At 38.1% G+C, this 26,378-nt stretch overlaps 3 protein-coding genes across 3 annotated transcripts; 1 reads left to right on the top strand and 2 right to left on the bottom strand.

Annotated features, from left to right (window-relative positions):
• The first annotated feature begins 212 nt into the window (after positions 1 to 212).
• Positions 213 to 3,843, top strand: LOC108788979 (homeobox protein vent1B-like). Its single transcript, XM_018558892.1, has 3 exons — positions 213 to 465; positions 1,352 to 1,626; positions 3,547 to 3,843. The coding sequence occupies exons 1-3, from the start codon at positions 213 to 215 to the stop codon at positions 3,841 to 3,843; spliced, it is 825 nt and encodes a 274-aa protein (XP_018414394.1).
• A 4,073-nt stretch (positions 3,844 to 7,916) lies between these two features.
• LOC108788978 (homeobox protein vex1-like) lies at positions 7,917 to 11,458 on the bottom strand. The gene is made up of 3 exons (XM_018558891.1): positions 11,218 to 11,458; positions 9,434 to 9,693; positions 7,917 to 8,246 (listed from the first exon to the last, which is right to left on the bottom strand). Exons 1-3 carry the CDS (start codon positions 11,456 to 11,458, stop codon positions 7,917 to 7,919), a joined length of 831 nt encoding a protein of 276 aa, XP_018414393.1.
• Positions 11,459 to 21,395: 9,937 nt separating this feature from the next.
• LOC108788977 (homeobox protein vex1-like) lies at positions 21,396 to 26,036 on the bottom strand. The gene is made up of 4 exons (XM_018558890.1): positions 26,026 to 26,036; positions 24,181 to 24,326; positions 22,812 to 23,059; positions 21,396 to 21,725 (listed from the first exon to the last, which is right to left on the bottom strand). The coding sequence occupies exons 1-4, from the start codon at positions 26,034 to 26,036 to the stop codon at positions 21,396 to 21,398; spliced, it is 735 nt and encodes a 244-aa protein (XP_018414392.1).
• Positions 26,037 to 26,378: the final 342 nt, after the last annotated feature.

Below are 26,378 nucleotides of genomic sequence, written 5' to 3'. Positions count from 1 at the left end.
GTCCAGGGACATTTGTCGGAAGTGAGAACCTGGAATGGTTACGTTAATTAGTCCTTTCTGATAGCTATTATCCAAGTTTTTGGTTCTTTCTTTGATGTGCTTCACACTTGCATATGCAACAAGCTATAAAGCAGAAACTCAGCATGGACCAAGAGCTTAAGCACGCACAGGACTAAACTGATAGGTCCAGCAAACACACAGTGGTCTTCAGCATGGTCAAACAAAGGTTCTCCATAGACTTTATCCTAACGGGGAGTAAAGAAGACTCTTTGGCTGGGAAAGATGCCTCAAAACCACACATTCCCTGTGCACCACAGCCACAGCCTCCATGTAAATATACAGAAAGGCCCAACCAACCCAAAAGGAAAACTCAACATATGGAAACTTGTAGAGATTCTAAACCTTTCAAGAACCTTTCAGAGGAGCAGGAGACTTGTCTAGAGTATGTTGTATCTTCCACAACTGGTAAGTACATTTGTGTTTAGAAATTAACCTGTTTTCAAATCTATAAATCTTTTATTACATCTTTATTTAATAGATTTTACAGCATACTATTGCTTAAATGTTTATAGCAGTGTAGAACCTGCCCATCATTTACCAGCATCAAAAGATATTTCAAACAAACCTTGCTGATGCAAGAGAAGTGTTATAATTCAGACACTGTTCATACTTAGACAATTCATTTTAGTAACTAGCAATGTACTAGCCACATCTTAATAGTAATGGTCGATTCCTCAAGATGTTTCATGTAAGCTTAAATATATTCTGGTAAAATGTATGTTATTGTAGAGAGAAAAAAACACCATTTGACTATTTTTTATTTGTACTTATGTGTTTTTATCGGCATATTTTATATCCTTTTCTTCAGTTCATGCTGCGCTTTACCTTTTTTTTATACGCAAGAAAAGCATACAAAATACATATGTAATATAATATTTCAAGAATTTAACATTACTGTCACACTAGCTTACTAAATGTATTGGTTTAATTGTTAAAAGTGGGCAGTCATTTCTGTTATTTAATATGATGGTTTAGAATTCAGTAATGTGCAGTAATCACTGAAACCAATTGATTTGCATTGATTGATATGATAACAGCTTGCTAGTTGTCATTTATGCCAAGAGGTAAAAGGTGCCCATCTCTGGTTATTTTTAGTTACAATTTAACTTTTTAATTGCTTTATAAAGTTTTTTTTTAAATGTACTACAAAGTACTGCAGAGGTCTAGATTAGGGAATAGTAGGGGCTGGATCAGATTAGCACTATCCATCTAATCCCAAAGTAAAGACATATTCTGCTGTATAAACTATTTACATGGCACTCCTAAACTCTAATCCTCATTGTCCATTTAGCTCCACACGGGGGTTGGGAAAGCGCTGATGAATCCACGTCCAGTTGCTCAGAAGATGAGAGTGAGCAGATTGGATCTCAGAGTCCAGAAAGAGGTCAGCCTGAAGATGATGACCTTGGAGAAGCTAGCACCAAGAGTGAGCTGCAACGCAGGATGAGGACAGCATTCACTTCCCAGCAGATCTGCAAACTTGAGGAGATGTTCAAGAAGCAAAGATATCTGGGGGCCTCTGAAAGAAAGAAATTAGCAAGTTCTCTACAGCTCTCGGAAATTCAGGTAACTGTCCCTGCCTTGGGTTTATTGAGAACAATAGCCAACACACATTGTTGATATGTAACTGCAATGGAAGAATGCCTTCCCCCACCTTTTTTTTATCACTCTGACAAATAAACTGAACAGAGGAAACCTTAACTATATAAAATGTCAACAATATAAGGAAGACATTACAATCACAATACAATTCAAGCCAATATGGTAAGGAGGGTCCATCTTGCCTTGCTCCAGATTCTGTCTGCTCCAGTATTGATAACTTCCCCTCACAGCCCTTTCCATATACATGGACATAAATGTGTATGATGATGTTTATGTTAGATTCAAGTAACAATAGACTCATGGGATGTTATGATTATGAAAGTAAGCCCTCACGGGCAGGACCCTCCTTACCATCTTGCCTTGAATTGCATTGTGATTGTAATATCTTCCTTATATTGTAAGGCGCTGCACAAACTGTTGGCGCTATATAAATCCTATATAATAATAGTAATTATAATAATGTAGCCCATGGGTAGGCAACCTTGATACTCTGAATACCATTATGTCTCTGCCTCTGGGAGTCATGCCTGTGGCTGTCAGAGTCTTGCAATGTCTCATGGGACTTGTAGTTCCATGATAGATGGAGTACAGAGGTTGCCTATCCCTTCTATAGACCTTACACTCATGGTGACAAGGAAACTTAAAGGAAGCATGCCATAACAGACATATGTGTATGCTAGTTCCCCGTCTAGCATGTTAATTCTATGGCTTCATTACCTTACGACTTCTAACTGACACACAACAAGCAGGCAGATTGAAATATGAACTCCGGATCTGCATTCTGGGTGAGTGACTTATATTGGAGCTATTTGGTCAAAAGAATGGCAGCCAGGGTACTAATATATTAAGAGGACAGGACAGCCTACAAGAGGTTTTAGTTAAAGCACTCAAGCAGCTGTATTTGTCTGATTTAAAAAACAAACTGAAATAGAGGCATCCAGCAAAGAAAGCATTTAGGGTCTATTCACGGCAGCTCGGTCCACTGTGTTGTGTTTAAAATGGACATGCCTTGTTTTGCATGTTAACAGGCATTGCATTAGTGCAGCCCATTCACTTGAATGGGGTGCCCAATGCACCACAACAGACATGTGCACCAAAAAGCACATTAGTGCATTTAACACATTAGCAACACAATTCATTCACAGCTAAGCGGCAACATAGAAACGTGCGTGCATCAAGTTGCGCGTTTTTGCAAGCAGATTGTGCTGATGTATATAGGCAAACGTGTGCAAAAACGCACAAAAATAATTGCATTGCGTGTTTCCAAGCATTTCCTATTGAGTCGATGGGGACGAAACGAGCTGTAATCTGCCAAAAAGAAGCTTATGTGCTCCAGCGACAGGCATTTTGCTTATTGCGACAAAACGCTCAGATGTGAATAGGGGCCATAGGAATGAATGGGATTTTTTTTGTGCAGCATTTTGTTGTGCTAAATCAGCTGCGACAATACGCTAGGTGTGAACCAGGCCAGAAGGTGTATTGGGGTGCCATTCAGAATAAATGGCTCTGCATCATACCAACCTTAGCACTGCAGGTGTGGTGAAACTACAAATACCACCATGCCATGGCTGTCAGTTTTGCAATGCCTCATGGGACTTGTAGTTTCCCAACACCTGGAGTGCACCAAACCTGCCTACACCTTCCATAGAGCAATGGAATAAACAGGCCCTCTATGCTTATCTATCCCACTGCTGGTACTGTCACTCTTTGCGAGCATGCCTCCTTTTCAGTTTTTATAATAGCTTTAAAAGCATGTAGAAACCTAACTGAACATAATACTTCTGAGGTTTATTATCTCATAACCTTGTCTTTTAATAGTAAATATGTCAGAAACAGGGCGGTAGACTTCACAAGTGGTGTATTTAATATGTTGTTTATTTATAGGTGAAAACTTGGTTTCAGAACCGGAGGATGAAACTGAAAAGGCAAATGCAAGACCACCAACATCGAATGACGGCATCCTCTGTCTGCTATCCCCACCCTATGCCTTATTATCATGGACCTCCTGTCCCTGTAAATAACTTACATTTTTACCATGGCCAGGCATGTTCCTACCAAACCCCAGAATCACCGTACACACCAGATCCAAGATTTTTACCCACAGCAGCGCCTCCCCCAGCTGTCATGAACAATGGCCATTTTGACCAATATAATCCATATTACAACAATCTTTATATGTGATAAATCTATACAACAATTGCCCTACAAGAGCCTTATGAACTAAATCTCTGAAACTGTGGAATTGACGTGTGAAGAAAATGTAAATTGTACAGTAATTATCTATTTTTAGATGTTCTGTTTTTAATGTGTCAAACGCTGATTATCTATGTACATATTTTAATATATAATTATGCTGCAAATCCTTTTTTCTTGGTGTAAGTTACAAACTGTGTTATCTATTTATATGTTCGCATTTATAAATGGTATATTCGTATAAACTGCTTTGTAGTGTTGTTGTTTCTATACTGAGCTCAGCTGATTAACACTCGTGTAGATTCTAGCCAGTTCTTGTCATTTCTGTTTATGTCACCCCATCAGGGAGATGTTCCCTCACTTCCTGTCCCTGTGATGGTTATACAAGAAATGTGGGTGAAGTTGTCATCAGTCCAGGAGGGCACATTGTCAGAAGAGCTAACCCTTCCCTTCTCTACCATAAATTGTGTTTTTTGTTTTCGTCTATGTCCCCTTTAGAGAGATTTCCTGTTCTGACTGGTGGTGAAAACTCCCCAATAGGGACAGAGATGACGATAAAAATCTGATGTAGGAAAATTCCACCTTTCGCAAAAAATAATGAATACACACAATGTGCATTTAGTATTCTTTTTCAGTAAAGCATTGCATCAACAATCAGTAGATCACAGGTGCAATGCTCTGGCTCCTGCAGCCTCTTCCTCCCATCCAAAGGGAAATGTAAACATAGCCTTTAAAGATGACCATACAATGCTCCAATTTCAGCTGATTCCTGCTAAGCACCACCAACAAAAGTCAATTTTTCAATCAACTTTTGTCCCACCGTCTGCTAAGTTTATTTATGTATTATTTGTTACAGGTATTTATATAGCGCCGACAATTTACGCAGCGCTTTAAATAGTGCACATTCACATGAGTCCCTGCTCTCAAGGAGCTTACAGTTTAAGGTCTCTATCTCACACGCATGCATACAGGGCCAATTTAGACAGGAGCCAATTAATGTTTCAGCATGTCTTTGGAGTGTGGGAGGAAAACGGAGTACCCGGAGGAAACCTGCGCAAGCACAGGCAGAACATGCAAACTCCTTGCAGATAGTGTCCTGACCGGGATACAATAGCCGTTAATAGAGATTCCTCCATCCACACTGTTTATGGGCTGAACGTTTAAAGCTGTATGGCCAGCTTAAAACGCAACTGAAGCCAAAACTTTTTTTTAGCTTTGGATATAATGGAGAGGGATTAGAACACCTGTCAGGTTTTTATTGCTGTCTGTGTCCCCATTAGGGAGAAGCACCCTCTCTATTTGTCCTGGTGACCATTATCACTGAAAGGGAAATCATTTTGGGTTGTCATCAGAACAAGAATAGATGGGACATCTTCCAAACGGGACACTAGTTCTGGTGACTCTGCTGAGCATCGTGGATTTCCTTTTCTTTGGAGGGATTTCCTTTCACTTCCTGTCTTGGCTATCAGACAGGAAGTGAAAGGAAATCTCCCTGATGGGACATGGTTGGCGATAAAAAAGCGGACAGGGGTTATGACCCTGCTTTACTCTATCTATAACCAAAAATAAATACATTTTGTGTTCAGTTCTACTTTAACTCCTTCTCACTTTATTCCAAACAATAAACGATGTCTGCAGTTGGGCTTTCGATATTAAGCTCAGGTCACAAAGCTTTAACACAGGGAAAAAGGTCTCTGATTTAGCCATGTGACTGCAACTTTCAAATCTCATCAGACTCAACTAATAACAATTGTCTCTTTTTTTAAATAAATATTCTTATCCTGGTGCGTTAGCTTTGTGAACTGAGCCTTATGTTTTTCGGTAGAGATTAAGTGAAAGTGAAAAGCACTAAGTGAAAACTGTTTCAGCCATAGCAAACCATCAGAATCCTCCTCGTTCTGTCTGTCTTTGCAATGTCATTGGCAAACTGGGTACCTTGGGTTTATTCAAGAAGACACATACAACAGTGAGAACGCCTTGACTTAACATGCTGCAGTGGTGTGCACTGCATATGAATTACATACAGCAGAGAAAAAAGCAAGCACTCCAATATGTTTTAACAATGTATCGCACAACACAGCAGAGAACATTCATATTGGAAGATTTAATTTCACTTCCTGTCCCAGAGATACAACAGGAAGTGAGAGAAAATCTCAACAAAGTGATGGGAACTCCCTTTTACACAGCTGTCACCGGGATAATTGGATTTCCCGTCACTTTATGACTCTTTCCTAATATTCCAAAAACATTGGCTATATATATAGTTTAATCCTTCATGCAGGGTATGAACGATAGAGTTACCTCTTAGTGTAAACAGCACATTTACCATATCATACTAATTTAGTGATGCAAATGCCTTCATCGTCATCACATACATAGTTAGCAAATGCAATAAACCAATGTGTGTACTTGAGAACTGAGCAGTGACGAAGAAGATTGGTTCAATTGTTTTCCAAAGCATTAAAAAACATTCCTCCCACCCAAAATTGATAGTAGAAACTTGTGGTGTCTGTTGGGCTAATTTCCTCACTGGCTGTCTCCATCTCTTGGAGGCTCCAGTGATAAAATGTAGTTCTCTACCTCCCTATCCTGAAGGTTTGTGTGCTGCCACTACCCTTTGCTTCTTTCAATCTCTAGAATATAAAATACATTTAATTAAATCATTGAATTTAAATATAAAATACATTTCAAACATGCTCAGTGGAAACCTGTCATAATTGGCTGTGTCAGTCGTTTAGGCCTGGAAACTCAAGTGCAGCAATCTCCCTACTGGAGTTCCTAAGGGATATCAGAAACAGGGGTTTAATCAGCCAGGTCCAGCAACAGGGTGAAATGATCCTTTATCTCAGATGTCTGTGAAGGTTTTTATTAGGGTTGCACAGATACCAAGTACAGTACTCGGTACAAGTACGAGTACATGTACTGATACTTTTGAGCTCCAAGACTAGACTAGAGAAAAACTCAAAAATTGGGAGGCCGCTGTCATTTGTAAGGAGCACACGGAGCACCTGGGATTAGTACATCTCTGTTTTAATGTACAATTTTGTTTTTATAAATATAAATAAAGGGATGCACAGATACCAGGTTTGCGAGTACGAGTACTGGTACTTGCCGAGTACTTACAACTACGAGTACTGATACATTTTTGTTTATTGTCATGTGACAGTTTTTCTAAAACAATACAGACTAATGATTTCAGGACAGTGGTGGAGCACCAGACCCGGGTCCCAGCTGCAACCACTGCAACCCTGGTAGTTCTCATGAAAATGCCAAGTATCTGCACTGGTACTCGAAACGTATCTGTGCATCCCTATTTTTTTTCATCCAGGTCATGGTATATCTGTAAACATAATCAAGCCAACTGGACTTGCTGTATTTTTCGTGAAGATATTTTGGCTGGTCATCCAGCTTGTTTTCTCAATTCAGAATTAAGAAAGCTGGTTGGTTGACCAGCAAAATGTCAGACAGATTTATCTCACGTTACTGCATGAGAATGTTCCAGCATTGTGTAAGGTAGTGGAGGGTAGTGAGTATCCATTTATGTAGTAAGGTACCAATACTCCATATTGTTTAAGTGTCATACAGTACATTACTTTGTGTAAGGTTACTATGAGGTGAGTGAAAAGCACTCACCTCATAGTTCTCCTTTAATATTAGTTAATATTAGCATTGTATAAAAAAGGTGTGAAGGCTTAGTGCAAAATACACAGAAGTGCTGGAAGCAGTGTTCAATGGCACAACAACCAAAGGCATTTGCACACAATAATTTGATAATTTGCTGGAAATTCTCTGCACACATTAGTGTAAATGGTTGTATAAGAAGCTAGATACAGTGATGTCATAGGTGATTAATGATCTATGTACAGCCCAAGACTCAATGAACTATAAGAATTTTATTGGGTTCCCATTGCTTAACTATAAAGTGCCAGTTATATAATTATCCACAATACAATTAGTTATTATTAAAGGAAAATGCATCAGTATAACCATAAGTTAAAATAAATATTGCAGCAGTTTAAAAAAGTCAGTTCATAAAATAAAGAGTCCCAAACACATCCAAGTTAATATGGTGAGTATCTTAGCCCAGCTGACTCCTTAAGTGATGGATGGATTAGAACTGAAGGGCACGGGTAAGATCCAAGGTTTGAAGGTAGCATGGATGATGAAGGATTTCCCGGCCTAATCACTGTAGCAGAAAGTGGTGTGAGATGAGGGGTAGATGCTGGAGGGGCAAGGGGCATGGCCAGTCCAGGGAGTGCAGGACCGGCCGGGGTCTGAAAATCTGAGTAGCCATAATAAGGCATGTACAGTCCAGAAAAGAAAGCTCCTACTTGGGCATCTTGACTTTGACGCTTGAACTTCATCCTCCTGTTTTGAAACCATGTTTTAATCTAGAAATAGATAAGGAAAATGTGTGAGCATATTTATCTGACATCATATTTTTTTTTTCTTTGGAGATACAGGCAAAAGTAAATCTTTAATGATGATTCAAATTAATTTCAGTTGGTCAGTTGAGTTCCATAGTCCCGTCAGATACAGATCAACGGAAACTTTCCACAGAAATGAGTTGCTGAAGAGCATTAGAAATCCTTTGCTAGAATACTGTAAATATTACATTAAATATTTCCATAAAGACATGTGATGTTTTAGAATACATTTATACATTTTATATTAGACATGTGCACTGCCAAAAAATTCGTTTCGTTTCGTTTTAAATTCGGATTTGTGTTATTTCGTTTTCCGGGATTCGGGTGTGAAAGTCAATTCGGATTCGGACGAAATTCGGTAGCGTTAGTTTGAACGTTCGTTTCGTTTTCTGTTCTTATTCGTTTCTCATTCGTTTCTTATTCGTTTCGTTCGTTTGCAGCAAAAGTGACATTTGAGGGGGAAAAAATATTTTTCTCCTTCTCTAATGTCACTTTGCTCCAACGAACGAAACGAATAAGAACAGAAAATGAAATGAGCGTTCGTGCGAACACTACCGAATTTCGGAAATGGAAATTCGGATTCGTTTGCATTCGTTATGTCTGTAATTCGGAATTCGGATACATCCGAATGTCCGAATTTACGAAAATTCGTCCGAATTTCGATTCGGAACGAAACGAATCGCACATGTCTATTGTATATACTGTAGTTTCAAGATAGGAAGGGACATTTAGGAGTGGAAGCCTTTATCATATTTGTTAAGAAACAAGTATATTAAATATTGGTGATGAATTACTGAAAAGTCACTTTGCCCTGGTCTGTGGTAAAGCTAAATTCCAGCCAAAACATGTTTTTGGGGTTATAGGAAGAGTTGTCAGGTTTTTATTGCTGTTTGTGTCTTTATTAGGGAGATATTTCCTCACTTCCATCCTGGTGATCGTACAAAAAGTGAGGAGATCTTATCAACCTGGTCATAAATGGCAAAAAAGCCAGGATTTCTTGCATTATTTACAGTAAATATATCAGAAAATAATTAATAAGTTCAGAATGAAAAACATTTAAATTGTTTTCTAGAGATCTATAGTTGACATTATTTCCCATAAACAGATAGATTAGATAAAGAAGGTTGGGTGGTGAACCCCAATGAGCCTACCTGGTTCTCTGATAACTTCAGCACCTTGGACAGCCGCTTCTTCTCATTGGAGCCAATGTACCTGTGCTCCTTAAAGCTCTTCTCCAACTCTCGAAGCTGCTCTTTGGTGAATTTAGTACGTGGTCTGGATGTGGCCTCCTCCTCAGAAAGAGATTCAGGGCTTTTAGCGCTGTCTGTGTCCAAACACTGATGTTTCTCTGGGACAGGACTTGGCTTACAAAGTGAGACTTTCTTGAATGACTTTCTAGACATGATCACATCTGTCAAACAGAAAGAAAATACAAGTCTATATTGTACTCTGTGTGGAAAGAGTAACTGCACCGTACTGGCAATAATACTTACAAAAACATTATATTGTCATATAACAGATAGGATAAGATATACTGTATATCTAGGAGGTGATATATACAGAGCGTATAGGTTGCCTAAATATGGCTTGTATTTTCAGTGTCATAATGTGGATTTTCTTACATGTAAGCAGCATGTATGTAATTAGATGTCTACAGCTCACCATTTCACCTGAATCAGCTTACTCTAGAACCAGGCTCATTTCATTCTCATGGTTAAATGGGTGAATGTGTCACCATATTATGTAATTGTGATAGTGAAGAACAATGGTCAGCGCCCACATATTCATTGGTGTGAAATTCCATAACCAACAGAAGTGTACAATATCCAACAGTCACTTTACAGAAATTGTCTGTAACTGGAAAGTCAAATTCTGATTGGCTACCATGGGGAAATGCAATACTATTTATCTTTTTTTTATTTTACTGCCACCTACAGCACCACAACAATGTTTTGTTTAAAATATTTATGCAAATATATAAATTAAGTAAAAACAGTCTGATAAATACAGTATATGTTACTGTTTCTACATAGTTTGCAATTGCTCATTGCATACACTAACAGGGTTATTATTATTATTATCATTATTATTATCATTATTATTCAGGATTTATATGGCGCCAACAGTTTGCGCAACGCTTTACAAAATGGGGGAGACTGTACAGTTGTAATACAATTTCAGTACAATAGGGTTAGTAGGGTTATTCACAAAAGTGTGAAGAGTTTGGAGAAGGCAGAAGAAGTGAACAATTTTGGACAACATAGCTGAACCAGAAATTTAGCTCAATTGGAGAATTTCATTTTTCCAAATCAGCTTTGTTGCCCTAGATCAGGGGTAGCAAACCTCTGGCCCACCTCCGGCACTACAGCTGTGGTGGAACTACAAATCCCATGAGGCATTGCAAGATTCTCACAGCCACAGACATGACTCCCGAAGAGAGATGCATCATGGGATTTGTAGTTTCGCCACAGCTGGAGGGCCGGAGGTTTGCTACCCCTGCCCTAGATTGTTCACTTCTCCTGCCTTCTCCAAACTCTTCACCCTTTTGTGAATAACCCTGTATATATACTGCAGTTCATAGTGATTGCCTTTACTGTTTTTCTCTGTCAGCCATTTGCTGTTTTTATCTTAATACTCATCCAGAAAGGCTGCTACATGCATGCGTGGGACTAATAGCCAAAAGAAGGAGAGTTTGCAAATTTGGATATAACCTACAACCATGAAAACACTCAACAGCAATTCATTAAAAAAAAAAACACGTGAAAAATGTTTATTAGGTAAATTTTAAATGTACTGAAGAGTATCTATTATTACTCTTTACATAGTAAAATTAAATACATGAAAACTCATACCTGACTAATACCCTATTTATCCCCCAAGGATGCTAAATGGTAGTAGAGGAGATCATTAGAAACACTCATAGCTTAGTTCTTACCATGTGCTTCTGCCTGGGTTCTTTGGACCTGGTAAAGTGCTGTTGTGTGGTCAAAGTGATTTTCCTTCTCATTGCAGATAGTTGTTGTGATTGGCTGCTCCATTTCAAGAGCACTGAGCTCCTTATGATACTGAAGGGCAGATGTACCAGATCTGCATGTCAATAAATCCACACTAGGGTAAGTGGTATTCCTGTGACTGCTCTCTGACAGCCATTGCACAGAGTAAGACTTCTTCTCCATTCCCAGTCAGAACTGCTCGTGTCCTTCTTCTCCAAGAGGTGCAAACTAACTATTGTGGCCCACACATATTTAAAGTCCTGGGCCAAGGTGGGGTGTAATGAGCCAACACTTGTAATGATGCCTATAACAATAGCCTTATTGGGTGTTACTGTCATTTCCATTGTGGTGTGATTGTCACATCCTCTTAATCCCTCAATACGGTAGTTAAAAGGGCAGTTGACTGGCTCCAAGTTCATTTCTAGAAGGCTAGCCTTCAATGATATCACAGACTGCTAATTGAATCAATACCTTTTTAGGATTCAATAGTCTTATATCATTGATTTTAACCCATTTAGAGATTCATTGTCTCAGGAGCAGATAACAGGTCTACTGGAGCCATCTCAATCACTCAGACTGACTTTAAACTTAATCAGAATTGTTCAAAGTTTTACTTTCTGTGAGTAATAAGTGATTGGATATTCAATAAATATGGTGAATAATTAAATGAATCAACGTCATATATGGTTTTTTTAAGAAGAAGAGCGACCAGCCAAAGAGCAGTGTGTGGCAGTACCATAACCCATAGAAACCAGCCACTTCTATCTGACTGCTCTAAGCGTAGGAAAGGCGAGTTCTAACTGGTTATGGACATTTCATTGTTCATTCCACTATGCTGTTATGCTAAGTATTGATGTAGTTTGCATCATCTAGGTAGAGCAGACCAAGCAAGCATTGTTTAAGTGGGGTATATAATGTATAATTACTTAGTTCTTCAAACAGGAACAGGGCTGGGAAGGGAGGTAGTTTTGTCAGATCTTTGGTACCAGGTCCTATTTGTGGAGAATCATGTTAATTTGTTTTAGTAAGGAAAAAGCAGCATAGGAAATGAGGCAATGACTGAAGAGTGAATGACAGCAAATGCTAAGTGCATTTCAAACTCAATAGCTTGATGTCTTTATGAAGTAGATCAAATGCTTAATTGTACATTCAGTAAGGGGAGATAAGACCCTCTCCCTCTCTCTTAGGTGATTCCAGATAAGAATGAGCTGCACACCTCCCCCTTAACCCCTTTCTCTTTAGGTGACTGCAGATTGCTTTGACTGGCAGTGGGTATTTGGCCTTTTTTGGAGTGGAAGGGGTTAAGGAAGACTAAAATGCCCTCCCCTCCTGCCAACAGCTCATTTAACACAATGACTGCTTGTCTGGATAAACTGGCACCGGTTTTACAACATATACAGGCCAATGATAAAGAACAAACGCACAGTGTAGTTTACTTATGTAAACTGGTTTGAGGAAGAAAGTAAAGTATTGATAACCATTGTCTTCAAAGAAGTCTTGTTGTCTATGTTTAGATTCTTCTCCAATGTATAGCTATAAACTGTGACCTCAGACCCAACATTTACATATAGTATATGGTACTTATTTGTCTGTATATATCAATAAGAGCAGTAACAGACATGAGATAGCGGTCGATATTAAGGGCTCGTTCACACTTAATGCTGTACCACAAGCATCACCAAGCACTATGATGTGTATTAGCACTAGTATTAATTGCAAAAGGCACACTAACACACATACACAACACCAGGGGCTCCACTCAATAAACAGGCAAGCATGCTCATATCTATCACACCAATGTCCATGTCCTGGGGCATGCATGTTCCGACTAACTTAGGGGAACAGGTTTGTGATTTTATCGTGAAATCCATCTCCAGCACTATTGAACCTTGTCCCAGGAGTGCCTGGACAGGTTGCATGCAGCCCACAGACAAACAATTATTTCCCAGTCGGTTATCAGCCAGGTCAAGTAGCTACAATAGACATCATACTGCCCTAGGTCTAAATAAATTATGTTGTTTTTTTAATCAGGTCCCATTAGTATTAAACAGCGCCAACAGTTTGTGCAGCGCTTTACAATATGTCAACCCTGTGATTATTTCTATAAAACTTAAACAAGGATGTTCTATTGAAGTCAGCTAGCTGCCTGCTTACAGCTTGCACTTGTTTCTCATTTCTGCAGACATCTGTCTGGCAGACACAAGGACATACCTACAAGGTCCTCTAAGGTGCATTGCAGTGACAACCCATGCTGCGTGTGAATGACAAGCTGTTTTCATACAAATTAATGAAGGCCATTGATGCACTTTTGCTCTAGTTTCTTTTGCCCTGGATTTCGCAAACTAATGGCAGCATCCATCTGATTCTCTGTGAGCACAGGTATTTTATTCTCCCTGTGCTTGTATGGGTTTCCTCCAGGTACTCCGGTTTCCTTCCACACTCCAAAGGCATGCTGGTAGGGTAATTGGCTCAGGTCTAAATCAGCCTTAAGTAGGGAACACACAAATTGAATCGGATTCCTGATGAACCGGCCCATATTCGCACAGTGGGTGCCGTATTGGCACCCTTGTGCCCGGCATCCCTTTATCAGCTGATCGGAGGAGCCGGTTGGAAAATTCTAGGTGTCCACTCTCAGAATTCAATGAAAACAGCGGGGGATGTGTAGTATGTATGGCCCTAGTAAGTAGACATGTGCACTGCCAAAAAATTTGTTTAGTTTCGTTTCGTTTTAAATTCGGATTTGTGTTATTTCGTTTTCCGGGATTCGGGTGTGAAAGTCAATTCGGATTCGGAATTCGGATTCGGACGAAATTCGGTAGCGTTAGTTTGAACGTTCGTTTCGTTTTCTGTTCTTATTCGTTTCGTATTCGTTTCGTTCGTTCGTTTGTTCGTTCGCAGCAAAGTGACATTTGAAGGGGGAAAAATATTTTTCTCCTTCTCTAATGTCACTTTGCTCCAACGAACGAAACGAATAAGAAACGAATAAGAACAGAAAACGAAACGAACGTTCGAACTAACGCTACCGAATTTCGGAAATGGAAATTCGGATTCGTTTGCATTCGTTATGTCTGTAATTCGGAATTCGGATACATCCGAATGTCCGAATTTCCAAAAATTCGTCCGAATTTCGATTCGGAACGAAAACGAATCGCACATGTCTACTAGTAAGTATATGTATGCTCCTTGAGGGCAGGGGCTGATGTAAATGTACTATATGTAAAGTGCTGAGTAAGTTGGAATAAATAATACATAAATAAATAATCCTGTCGTAGAAGCACCTTTAGTGTTTGAGCTCATCTGTTTGCTAGAAATTCATTTAGTAAACATTTGTTTATCCGGAACAGCTTTCTTTGAACTCATGGATTCACTGCGAGTCATATGCATTCATTTTCCCCAATGCTAGCATTTTGAGACTTTGGTTGGATATGCATACAGACTGTTCAAATAACTGCAACAGACAACCTTGAGACTTCAGATCCAGATAAAATATTATCTGTGAATGCCGGCAGAAGAAAATTGCCATGCTCTCACCCGGCTGATAATAAATGAACAACACAGTTTGTGATTTTTCAATGTCAACGAGTACATCAAACTATTCTGCAAGTTTATGCATTTTGGAGATGGAAATTTATTTTTTAAAGTTAATACTGACTGGTATGGTAGAGTGGTGAATATAATAAGACAAGACAAAGTGCAATCAATAGCAAGGCTTGCCATACTCTGAAAGTTTAATGCACGCCTATATTTTGTGTATGTTGTGGGATCTTCTATTATCTGTGAGGAAATACTGTATGGTGCAAGATCTGAGTAGATGGAAGGCAGAAGATGAACTGTTAGTGCTAGCATACATGTGTGGCCTATACATACAGAAATAAATGTTGATATATGCTCTAGTCATATGTATAACTAGCTATAAATATGCAGATCTTTCAGTCAAAATGTTTCAATAGTCAAAGATTGAATAGTCTGGAAACAGTTTTTAGTGACTAATTAACTGTATATGGACCATTAAAACCTTGTGACACTCTCTTCTCTTTTGACTTGTAGCTTTTTCTCCAAGGACCCAGTGTATAGCCACAGCTCACTAGAGAGCTGCCTGTATATGTTAGGGACTCCCATATCTATATGGCATCCTTGCCTATGATAAAGTCCAGCACCCAACCATCTTGTCTCTGTCATAGATATTTATTTATTACGCAGCACTTTTACATAGCGTACATTCACATCAGTCCCTGCCCTTATGGAGCTTACAATCTAAGGTCCCTATATCCCATGCATACATACAGGGCTGATTTAGACAGGAGCCAATTTACCTTCCAGCATGTCTTTGGAGTGATATGCAGATATATAACATAAGCTGCATACCTGCTCAACCTCTACCCCAAATGACATGCAAGCCAACTGTTAGTGCTCCATCCTCCATTAAAAATTGAAGGAAAAATGTATGTAAAATGCAAATAGAAGATAAAATGAAAGGCACACATTAAAAGCACTTGTGTGTTTTGTAACAAGACACATATTCGTTTTCTAATATGATGGTGTGAACGTACACGTTATAAGCTTATAAGTTCCATCCATTATGATGGTGCCAAGTCCACAGTAATGGTTTTCAATCCTTCAATTGTCTAAAATAATGGTGCCCGATAGTCTACACTGATTTGTGAACCCCCTGGTTTCACTTTCAAGTGTTATATTCATGGGTCATGCTGAATCTTTACAAAGTGGCTGTAGCTTCTACCAGCTTATAGCAACACATTTACCATTGAATTTTCAGCAACAAAGACCTGAATACATTTATTTCACACCTTCCACAGTGGAGGAGTCTTTCTGGCTCCATACTAGCCATACTGTATGTAGCAATTAAAGACATGACTAGGAGGCTCCTGATCTTGAAAAAAAAAAAAAGAAAAGTAAAGCTCCACAGGAAGCACTGAACCGCAAATTGCACAAACATGTTAATATTGTCAACAATGGAAACTGTTCTGCAGTAACTGATTGATAACTTCTGTGAATTCACCAATTTTATAATATTATTATTTTTTAGTGTGTCCCTTGTATATATATTCTTGGTCATAGATAGTTTATTCGCTATTAGTAAAAGTACGTTTTTATTTTATGGTACACCACGTACCATAAAATAAAAACGTACTTTTACTAATAGCGAATAAACTTACACACTGGCATTGAATTACTATCACAAACTATTGATTGGACATTCTGTGTCTATTTATTTATATTATTTATTGCATATGAATTATTTATTGCATATGAATAATTGATTAGTCACTTATATTATTTATAGTTTATGAGTTACTATTTTGAATTGCACTTTCATGTGATTTTTAAAATCTTCTTCATGTTACAGAGTTAACACTAGATTGCACTTTATACATTGATATTTATATGAATATCTGGCGCTGTGCACTTTTCGATTCACATACCACTAGGGGTTACACTTTGAGCATAGCAGCTTTTTATTCCATACAAGATTAAGGTTCCATAGCATGGGAATACTATTACATTATTTTATTAACTTGTTGGCGCATAAATACAAGACATCACCAAATAGTTTTTGAAATACTGCCTATAGTCACTTTTTGCTTCTTTGGGGTTGGGCACAATGATCTAATAAAAAATGTTTTATCTAAAAAAAATATTAAAATAAGTGACAGACAGAAATTAAGATCATATGTTTACACATATTATACAAATATCAACATACAGTATGTATTCAATTGTGTTATTGTGAAAATCATTGGTTAGATCATTCTTCTACAACTGACAATCTTTGGCTATCTTTGCCAATATTTGGCACAATAGAGGTGTACAGCAATGTGCCAAGAGGATGATGGCATAAGACAGTTACAGATTCTGCTATGTGCCAGATAAACGATATGTACTGTGACATAATATTTTATATTAAAAAAGAAAAGTCATAGGCACTCCAGATATTATACCAGTATGTCTTTTTATTGTTGCACGTTCACATTATCACAATGCAAACTTTGTTTAGTTTACTTTGTGATAATGTGAATGTGCATCAATAAAAAGACGTACTGGTATCACAACTGGAGTGCCGGTGACTTCCCTTCTTCCTCCGTATTCAGAAATGTGGCTCTAAATGCTTGTCACTGCAGCACCCACCAGGGACTATATTGAGATTCCATGGTCAGGGGTGCGATGGGGAATATGCAATCATATTTTATATGACATTCAATTTGCCAAAATAAGATGTCACGTGCGACAATATGCATTCCTTAACAACCGCCAGTCTTGGTTTATCTGATCCACTGTGTTTAAAAGGAAATAATGCTTCCATTTATTTGGTCACACCAATGTATGAATATTTATACTTTGGTATGGCAAAATAAATACAAGGAATCAATGATTTTATTTGTAGTAAGTCCTGATGTCCTCTTTTTACCATTTCATAATCTGTCACTGGTATGATGAGCATTAGGAGAAAAGCAATATGCTAGTGTTTGGGCTGGTTGGAATTTTTCATCTGATCTTCAACTCATGTCTACAGATAAAGACATACATATAGTGCTGCTACCCAATACTGCCTTATAGGCAGCAATAGGAAGATTCTCTGATGTGTGGGAACACATGAAAAAAAGGCTCACATTTCTGTTAGCTGCATGGTGTGCCATGGGGATATGAATGCAGATTGGAGTGTAGAGCTAAAAGAAATCACACTACAACACATCATATAGAGCGGCTTATTCAATAAAACAGTATAGTGAACAAAGAGCAGTAACCCAAATCAACTTGACTTCACATAACTATGCATGCAGTAGTTCACATTCACAATACAGGATATGTTAACTATAAGTTTCCATTAGGCTGAGCACTGAATTAACGTTAATGTTCGCACAATAATACTGCACAAACACAAATATCTTCATGCACACAAAGTGAAAGAGTATGTAAACTCAAACTATGAACTTCCCTTATTTACTCCCTTTTGGTCTGTTATATACACCACTGAAATCTTTATCTGATATATACATATAAAACAGACCTGCCAATCCTCCCAATAATCTTGTGAGCTTTTAACTTCCTGTACTCTCTTCTGCCTGTGCTGCATTCTTATCATTTACATTGTTCCCAGCTATCTCTGTGGACTTCCTAACACCTCCCCCAATGTTGTGGAGGATACAAGGGGGCTTCTGAAGTTGTAACACACGCCCTGTCCTAGGGTGGCAACGCTGCTCCTCAAGCACAGTGAATGAGTGTTGTCACCCTATGACAGGAATTGTGTAACAGTCAGTATTTACAGGAAAAAAAATAAAGGGTAAAAATGGCTGGAAAAAAGGAAACAAATGCATCCTCTGCATCTAGGGATTGGTAAGCTGCAATAAATTACATTTTTGATCTTGGGTTTAGATATGCTTTGATTAAATAACAAAGCCCTGCTCTGTAAGCTCTTATGAGCAGGGTCCTTTTAATCCTCCTGTATTGAAATTGTATTGTATCTTTTCTGTCTTCCTCCATTTTGTAAAGCACTGCACAATTTGTTGGCACCATGTAAAATATTTAAATAATAATGATAATTAATTATAATAATTATTATTATTACTAATGAGTCAGGATGGAACCAGTATTCTAATACTACTCACACTGCTTTCCAGAAGTGTAAAAATGTTCTGTGATATTACTATAGGTGTGAATATTTCCTATTGTGTGACCCTGTGTATTGGGAAGGAGTCAGTAACCATTGTTAAGTAGTACGGTACCAATACCCTATTATGTTAGAGTGTCATAACATTGTGTATTGTTTGGTCAGATGTCAAATTAAATATTATTGGTATTATATGATAAAGTGCCAAGACACAAACAACTCATTTGTTAAAGGATTAGTGAACAGAACATCGATCTCTGGTGATCGTGTCAATATTACCTTTTGAGATTGTGTGTTTGTCAATTTAATATGCGGTACTCAATGCCTTAAGGTGGCATATACATACATACACTCTTGGAATTTTGTACTGCTGAAGCTTGAGGATTGTGCAGCTTCCTTGAATGTGTGTACCCCCTTTTACGTGTGTCTCCCAGAATCTGTGAAACCCACGTTCATTATAAACTTATTTGCCATGGAATTAATGTTTAAAATCACATTTTATGCTGGATATTTATTTTCTAATTAGATTTTTTTTATTAGGAATGTGTCAGTAGGGGAAGTTAAAGAAGTTAAAGAAGAACCTTGGAACAATTTTTATTGACCACTTCTGTCTTTCTATGGCTATATGCATTTAGTCCCCGTTCACACCTTTGTGTTCCGTGAACATGTGCCAAACGGAAACATGTCAAATACTGGGTTCCTATTACTTGTTTATTGCACCGCAAATGCAGTTGGGAAGATGCATGTTTTTCCCATGCACTGAAAATCAGGAAGGGTCAGCGGCACTCCAATAGCGATGCAAGAACCTCTTTTATTGACGCATGTTCACTTAATCACAAAGCAAAACCAAGTATTTTTCCTATGCATTGACGCGTACATCTGTAGCAGAATCTGCTACATCAGCTACTTTCCCACTTGCGTAGCGTGTGCAGCACCCATTGAAATCAACGGGCCACACATGGCAAATGCAGGGAAAAATACATGTGAACTAGCACAATTCAGAGAATGCAAAAGTGTGAACAGGGATTTATACCTTAAATCTCTGAAATGTCCACTGTATGCTCAAATGTATATCTTCATTACACATTAAATGTATTTTTAACTTATTTAAAAAAAAAAAAAAAAAACTTGAATTACAGAATCGATTTCATTTTTTTAGACAACATGAATGTTATTTTTTGCAAATTTGCATAATAATTACGCATAATAAACACATAATAATGCATCATACATTGTTGTGTATTTGTAGTACTCCCACACCACAGAAAATCCATATTCTGAATGTTTTTTCTTCAATTTTTGTAAAACATAAAAAATTAATGTTTCAACTGTATTCAAGCCAAAACATTTTTTGTTGTGTTATGGGAGTGAAGAGGGACTAGTATCCTTGTCAGCTTTTTGATCATTGTCTGTGTCACCACTTAGTAGATTTATCCCTTTCTATTTGTCCTGGTGACCAATGGCGAGAGAAAGAAAATCCAAAATTTTGAGTTGTCACTGGAAAAGGGATAAAGGGTAGATTCCTACATCAATGCTTACGAGCGTTGATCAAGGAATCCCCTGCTGTTTCTATTGTATTCTGACAGTAGCCGCCGGCTGCTGTCAGAAAACCTGAACAGAGTGTGTAGTTGATTGGCTGACACCAGTGTTCGGCTGAGAACTTTTCAACCAGCTCCTTCGATCAGCTGACCTAGGGATGCCGGGCAGGTGGGTGCCAACAGGGGCATCCACTGTGCGAACTTCAGCAGAATTATCAGGAACCAGACAAAATTCAATTCGTGTTTACACAGCTTAAGGATGGATTACCATTACAATGGAAAGACTTTTACCTACTTCCTGTCAATTTAAAAGACAGGAAGTGGGGGGAAATCTGAATATGGGGGGGGGGCTTTAGAGATACTTTGAGTTTATTAAGCCAATCTCCTCAATCAGCACATATCTCAGTCTGACACTATCTTTTTGGACCTGTAACTTTGTGTCTTGCTCTAAATAATCTCTTATTTTACCTTCTATCTTATAGCAAAGAAAACCATTATCATGACATGTTATTATGACAGATTTAGGTTACATGTAACTTTTGCTGTGTTCCAAACCCTTCACCCTAAATCTCTTGGATGTGAAATTTTACACGTATTACATTAGGCAATATGGATAACTGCCTTCTATATTTTGCTGGGTTGTAATTATTTGACGCTCTTTACTTACATAAGGAAATGTGAAGATAAAAAACAACTGCCACTACCCTGAGCAGCGTTCCCACAAATGCAACTCTGGGGATTGTGATGTCCTGGGGTAATAAATGATCTACATACAATCCAAGAATCAAGAAATTATGAACTTTTTATTTTGTCCATATTAATTAACCATAAAGTGCCAAACATATTTTGTGCAAACATTCAAAGAAAAGGCAACAATAATAACATAATTTAAAATAAATATTTGTAACAATTTCAAAATGTCCATTAAAATATTAAAAACAGTCCCAACACATTCAAGTTAATATGGGGAGAATCTTAGCCCAACCGGCTCATTAAGTGATGGATGCACACGCACTGAAGGGCACGGGTAAGAGCCAAGGTTTTGAGGCGGCATGGATGATGGAGGATTTCCTGGCCTAATCACTGTAGCAGAAAGAGGTGCAAAGGGGTAGATGGATGCTGGAGGGGCAAGGGGCATGGCCAGTCCAGGGCGTGCAGGGCAGGCTGGGGTCTGAAAGTCTGAGTAGCCATAGTAAGGCACGTAGAGTCCAGAAAAGAAAGCTTCTACTCGGGCATCTTGACTTTGACGCTTAAACTTCATCCTTCGGTTTTGAAACCATGTTTTAATCTGGTAATAAATATGGAAAAACACATTAGCATATTGTTTGGTTTACAGATACTGATATGAGGCCCTATGACAGAAGAGAAGACATATATATTAAAACATTCTTAAGAGCTCTATAATTGCTATGAAGCTGTATGAACTGTACTGCCTAGTCTTGTAATGAATACTAAGCAAAACAAGTATAAAGAGTAGTTTTTCTTGTGTTTTGAAGGACACTCGGGTATTCTTAATTTAGATTGCTATGGTGTAACTCCAAAACTCACTAAGATTGGAGGAAAGATATGAGATGTCTATAGCAACCTGCTTTCATTTGCTATCTTGCACTTAAAGCATTAAAGCATGAAAGCTGAAATATGAATGGTTGCCATGGACAACATACCCACTTTCCTTATCTCCATCTGTACACACTGGGCTTATGGATATTAAAATCTACAGTATATTAAGCTGATTTTGCCTTCCCCAAATGTACTATGCTACTGTACACTTCTATTATACTATAATGCATGTACTGTTTATGTACTGTACATGCTACACATTTAACATTAGAGTTACAGGAATGTAAGTTATTCTTTAATATGATTTAATATTGATTGGGAAAAGATAATAAGGGAAATATATCAAAACCGGAGCAGACGGAATCTGGAGCAGTTGCCCATGACAACCAATCAGCATCTGTCTTTAGTTTGCTCAGTTAAGATTGGAAAATGAAAGAAAGAAGCTGATTAGTTGCAGTGCAAATCTGCTCCAGATTTATTATAACAGCTACAAGCATATCTAGAAGAAGAGCAGTCATTATATTCTAATTATCCAAACAAAGTTCAAACAATCTTGTTGGTGGAACCTCTACTTTGGTGGGTTCAGGGAATATGGTCCTTCTCCACTTTTACTAAATTAGATCAGGCATTCTGGGGAATTTTTGGAGGGACCAGCTTAATTAATAAATGGTTTTAGATTAGATATGTGTCTGTCCAATAAGTAAAATGGAGAGAGATGTCCAAAGAATGCTATTTTCCCAATGATTGGGACATTAGTTGGCTGCTCAGTCTCTCTTTAATCAGCATTCCGTAAAGTTAGGTAGTCTGTGCCTACCTGGGTCTCTGATAACTTCAGAACCTTGGACAGCCGCTTCTTCTCGTTGGATCCAATGTACCTGTGCTCCTTAAAGCTATTCTCCAACTCCTGCAGCTGCTCTTTGGTAAATTTGGTACGCGGCCTGGATGTGGCATCCTCTTCAGAAAGAGATCCAGGGTCTGTGTCTGAACTGTGACATTTCTCTGAAGAAGGGCTTGGGTTGTGAGTGGAAACTTCTTTGAATGCTCTTCTTGATGTGGTTACATCTGCACATAAGTAGAAAATACAAATTTGTAATGCATTTGAAACTTTCCACATTTAATGCATAAGCCAGCACACATCTGAACAAGTAACTGCACTCTCAGTCAATGATAACCTTCCTTATAATAATTACATCAGTGGATATAATCCAGTCCTACTCAACACGTGAAGCTTGTGGGACTACAAGCCCAACCCTAAAGTGACAAAACCTACTGATATCCCAAGTGCCACAGGCTATTGATATCCTACAGTCTCTATACTGACAATAAGAAAAGGAAAATGATAAACGACAAGAAGGATGTTGATTGTAATTAGATTCAGGTATTTAAAATACTCTGCAGTCAGTGTTCTTGTGTTTAAATCAGCTAATGACATATATGCAATGTCTAAGCAGGTGATTCCTGTTAAGCTTTTACTAAACATAAATATGATTTGTGTCCTCAATATCAAATTGTATTATAGTTTCAATGATATGTACATTAAACTGCCATATCTCCTTCTGCAGTGGTCCCTGTGTAACTATTGTGTTCAATGGTCTGTACTGAAAAATGTCTAGCTGTATATCCTTTTATCTAGGCAGCTGTTTGGAAAAAGTAACACACTTAACTTGTCTGGCATACATATCAATAATTTATAAAGCCAGGTATGAAAGACACTTATGAACATCTTGAACTATTATGGCTAAAATGTCAAAATTACATTAAAAAAAACCTACTTTTAGGTAAGCATTATAATAACTCAAAAATCAATAAAAAATACACATAATTTCTAAAAGAAAACAATTGCTAATTTTTCAATCAAGATTATAGTCACATATTTGAAAATAAAATAGAAAGTAAACATTTCCTAAGGGAAACTCAGAAAAAATTACAGTTCTTTTTTGAATACTTGCTCTGGGTTAGTGACTCAAAGTGGGAATAATTACTAGCACCCTATATATCACCCAGGGATGTTAAATAGTACTGTAGATGATTATTAGAAAGACTAGTATTATTACTCTTTACATAGTAAAATTAAATACATAAATAAATAAAAACTCATACCCGACTAATACCCTATTTATCACCCAAGGATGCTAAATGGTAGTAGAGGAGATCATTAGAAACACTCATAGCTTAGTTCTTACCATGTGCTTCTGCCTGGGTTCTTTGGACCTGGTAAAGTGCTGCTGTGCGGTCACAGTGATTTTCCTTCTCATTGCCGATAGTGCTTGGCCTCTCAATTCCCAGAGCATTGAACTCCTTATGATACTGAAGGGCAGATGTACCAGATCTGCATGTCAATAAATCCACACTAGGGTAAGTGGTATTCCTGTGACTGCTCTCTGACAGCCATTGCACAGAGTAAGCCTTCTTCTCCATTCCCAGTCAGAACTGCTGGTGTCCTCTTCCTCCAGAAAGGTGCACACTGGCCTTTCTATTGTGGCCCACACATATTTAAAGTCCTGGGCCAAGGTGGGGTGTAATGAGCCAACACTTGTAATGATGCCTATAACAATAGCCTTATTGGGTGTTACTGTCATTTCCATTGTGGTGTGATTGTCACATCCTCTTAATCCCTCAATACGGTAGTTAAAAGGGCAGTTGACTGGCTCCAAGTTCATTTCTAGAAGGCTAGCCTTCAATGATATCACAGACTGCTAATTGAATCAATACCTTTTTAGGATTAGATAGTCTCATATTATTGCCTTTACCCTTTTAGAGATTCATTGTCTCAGTAGATGATAACAGGTCCACTGGAGCCATCTCAATCACTCAGACTGACTTTAAACTTAATCAGAATTGTGCAAAGTTTTCACTTGATACTCTTCCAGGGGCAATGAGTGATTGGGTGTTATTGAATATATCATTCTGTTAAATTAATTGCTTTAAACAATTATTTTGGCTTGAAAAACAGCATTAAGGCAAGAGCAACATGACAGATAGAACAATGCATGGCAACCAATAGCTTTTTACTGGGCTGCTCAAAGCTCTTGGTATGTGAGGAATGATTGGCTACTATGGGTTACAGCCAATTCATTAGTCTTAACCAAGAATGAATGTGTATTTATCCATTTTGGTTTATGATATATATTTATTTAGAAATGGGTACACAAACATAATTTTAATGATCTGCCCAAAAGGTAAAACTCCTTAAATCTATACTTACTACTGTACTCAAACAGGAAAAGGACTAGGAAAGTAGACAATTTTATCAGATCTATGGTGCCAGGTTGTATTTGTGGGAAAATATGTTAATTTATTTTATTAAGGAAGAAGCATTCTAGGAAATGAGGCAAAGAGCACAGAGGAATGGATAGCAACAAATGTGTGCAGAGTGCATTTCAAAGTCAATAGCTTGATGTTTTTATGAAGTAGATCAAACGCTTAATTGTACAATTTGTGAAGGAGACAGGACACTCTCCCTCTCTCTCTCAGGTGATTCTAGATAAGAATGAGTTGCGCACCTCCCCCGTAACCCTTTACTCAATAGGTGTCCACAACGTACTTTGCTTCCCATTGGGTTTTTTACCCTTTTTGGTCTGGAAGAGGTTAAGGAAGAAGAGCAAGCCTTCTTCCTGCAAACAGCTAATTTAGCACAATAACTGCTTGTCTGGAAAAAAATGGCACCATTTTAACAGCATATAAGGGCCAATGATAAAGAACAAACTGCCTAAGCAGTTAAGTTATGCAAACAGATTTGAGGAAGAAAGCTAGGTGCTGATAGTTATTGTCTTCAAAGGGATCGTGTTGTCTACAGTATGTTTAGATTCTTCTCCAATGTTTGGCTACAAACTGTGGCCCCAAGCACATCATTGACATTTTTTTTAACTGCTTCTATATAACGTATATACATAGCTCACAACTCCCTTTCTTTGAGTAGAATCCCTCTTACTTTGACAATTCACCTTTTATATTGTTTAGGTTTGCTGTAAAGTGCGATTGTTCTTAAACAGATCTTCCAAAATTGTCCATATTGTTCACAACATTACCTTCGAGTCATGATGAAAATAGTTGCACATTTTCATGCATTTTGGGGAGCAAGGGCACCTTGTTCAATTCCAATAGCCCCCCTCCCCCCCAACACATGTAATTGTGGTCAACAATACAATGCACTACAAAGCATAGTTATGAGTAGACATGCTGTGGTGTGCTGCATTAACAAAACATTAAGTCGGCACGGTTTTTGGTTTGGGGACATGTATTGAGGGCTCATATAAAATTAATAGGCCAATGCAATGCAACACACATTGATGCACAAATAAACACATGTCGAACATGCACAAAACCGTGTGAGATGGACCCTACCAACTGAAGACGTTTGTAATGATATTTTTGTGTTGTC

This window comes from Nanorana parkeri, unplaced genomic scaffold (genome assembly GCF_000935625.1).
Source record: "Nanorana parkeri isolate BGI_ZX_2015 unplaced genomic scaffold, ASM93562v1 scaffold366, whole genome shotgun sequence".
NCBI classification, from domain to species: Eukaryota; Metazoa; Chordata; class Amphibia; order Anura; family Dicroglossidae; genus Nanorana; species Nanorana parkeri.
This window is presented reverse-complemented; position numbering and strand designations above follow the sequence as displayed.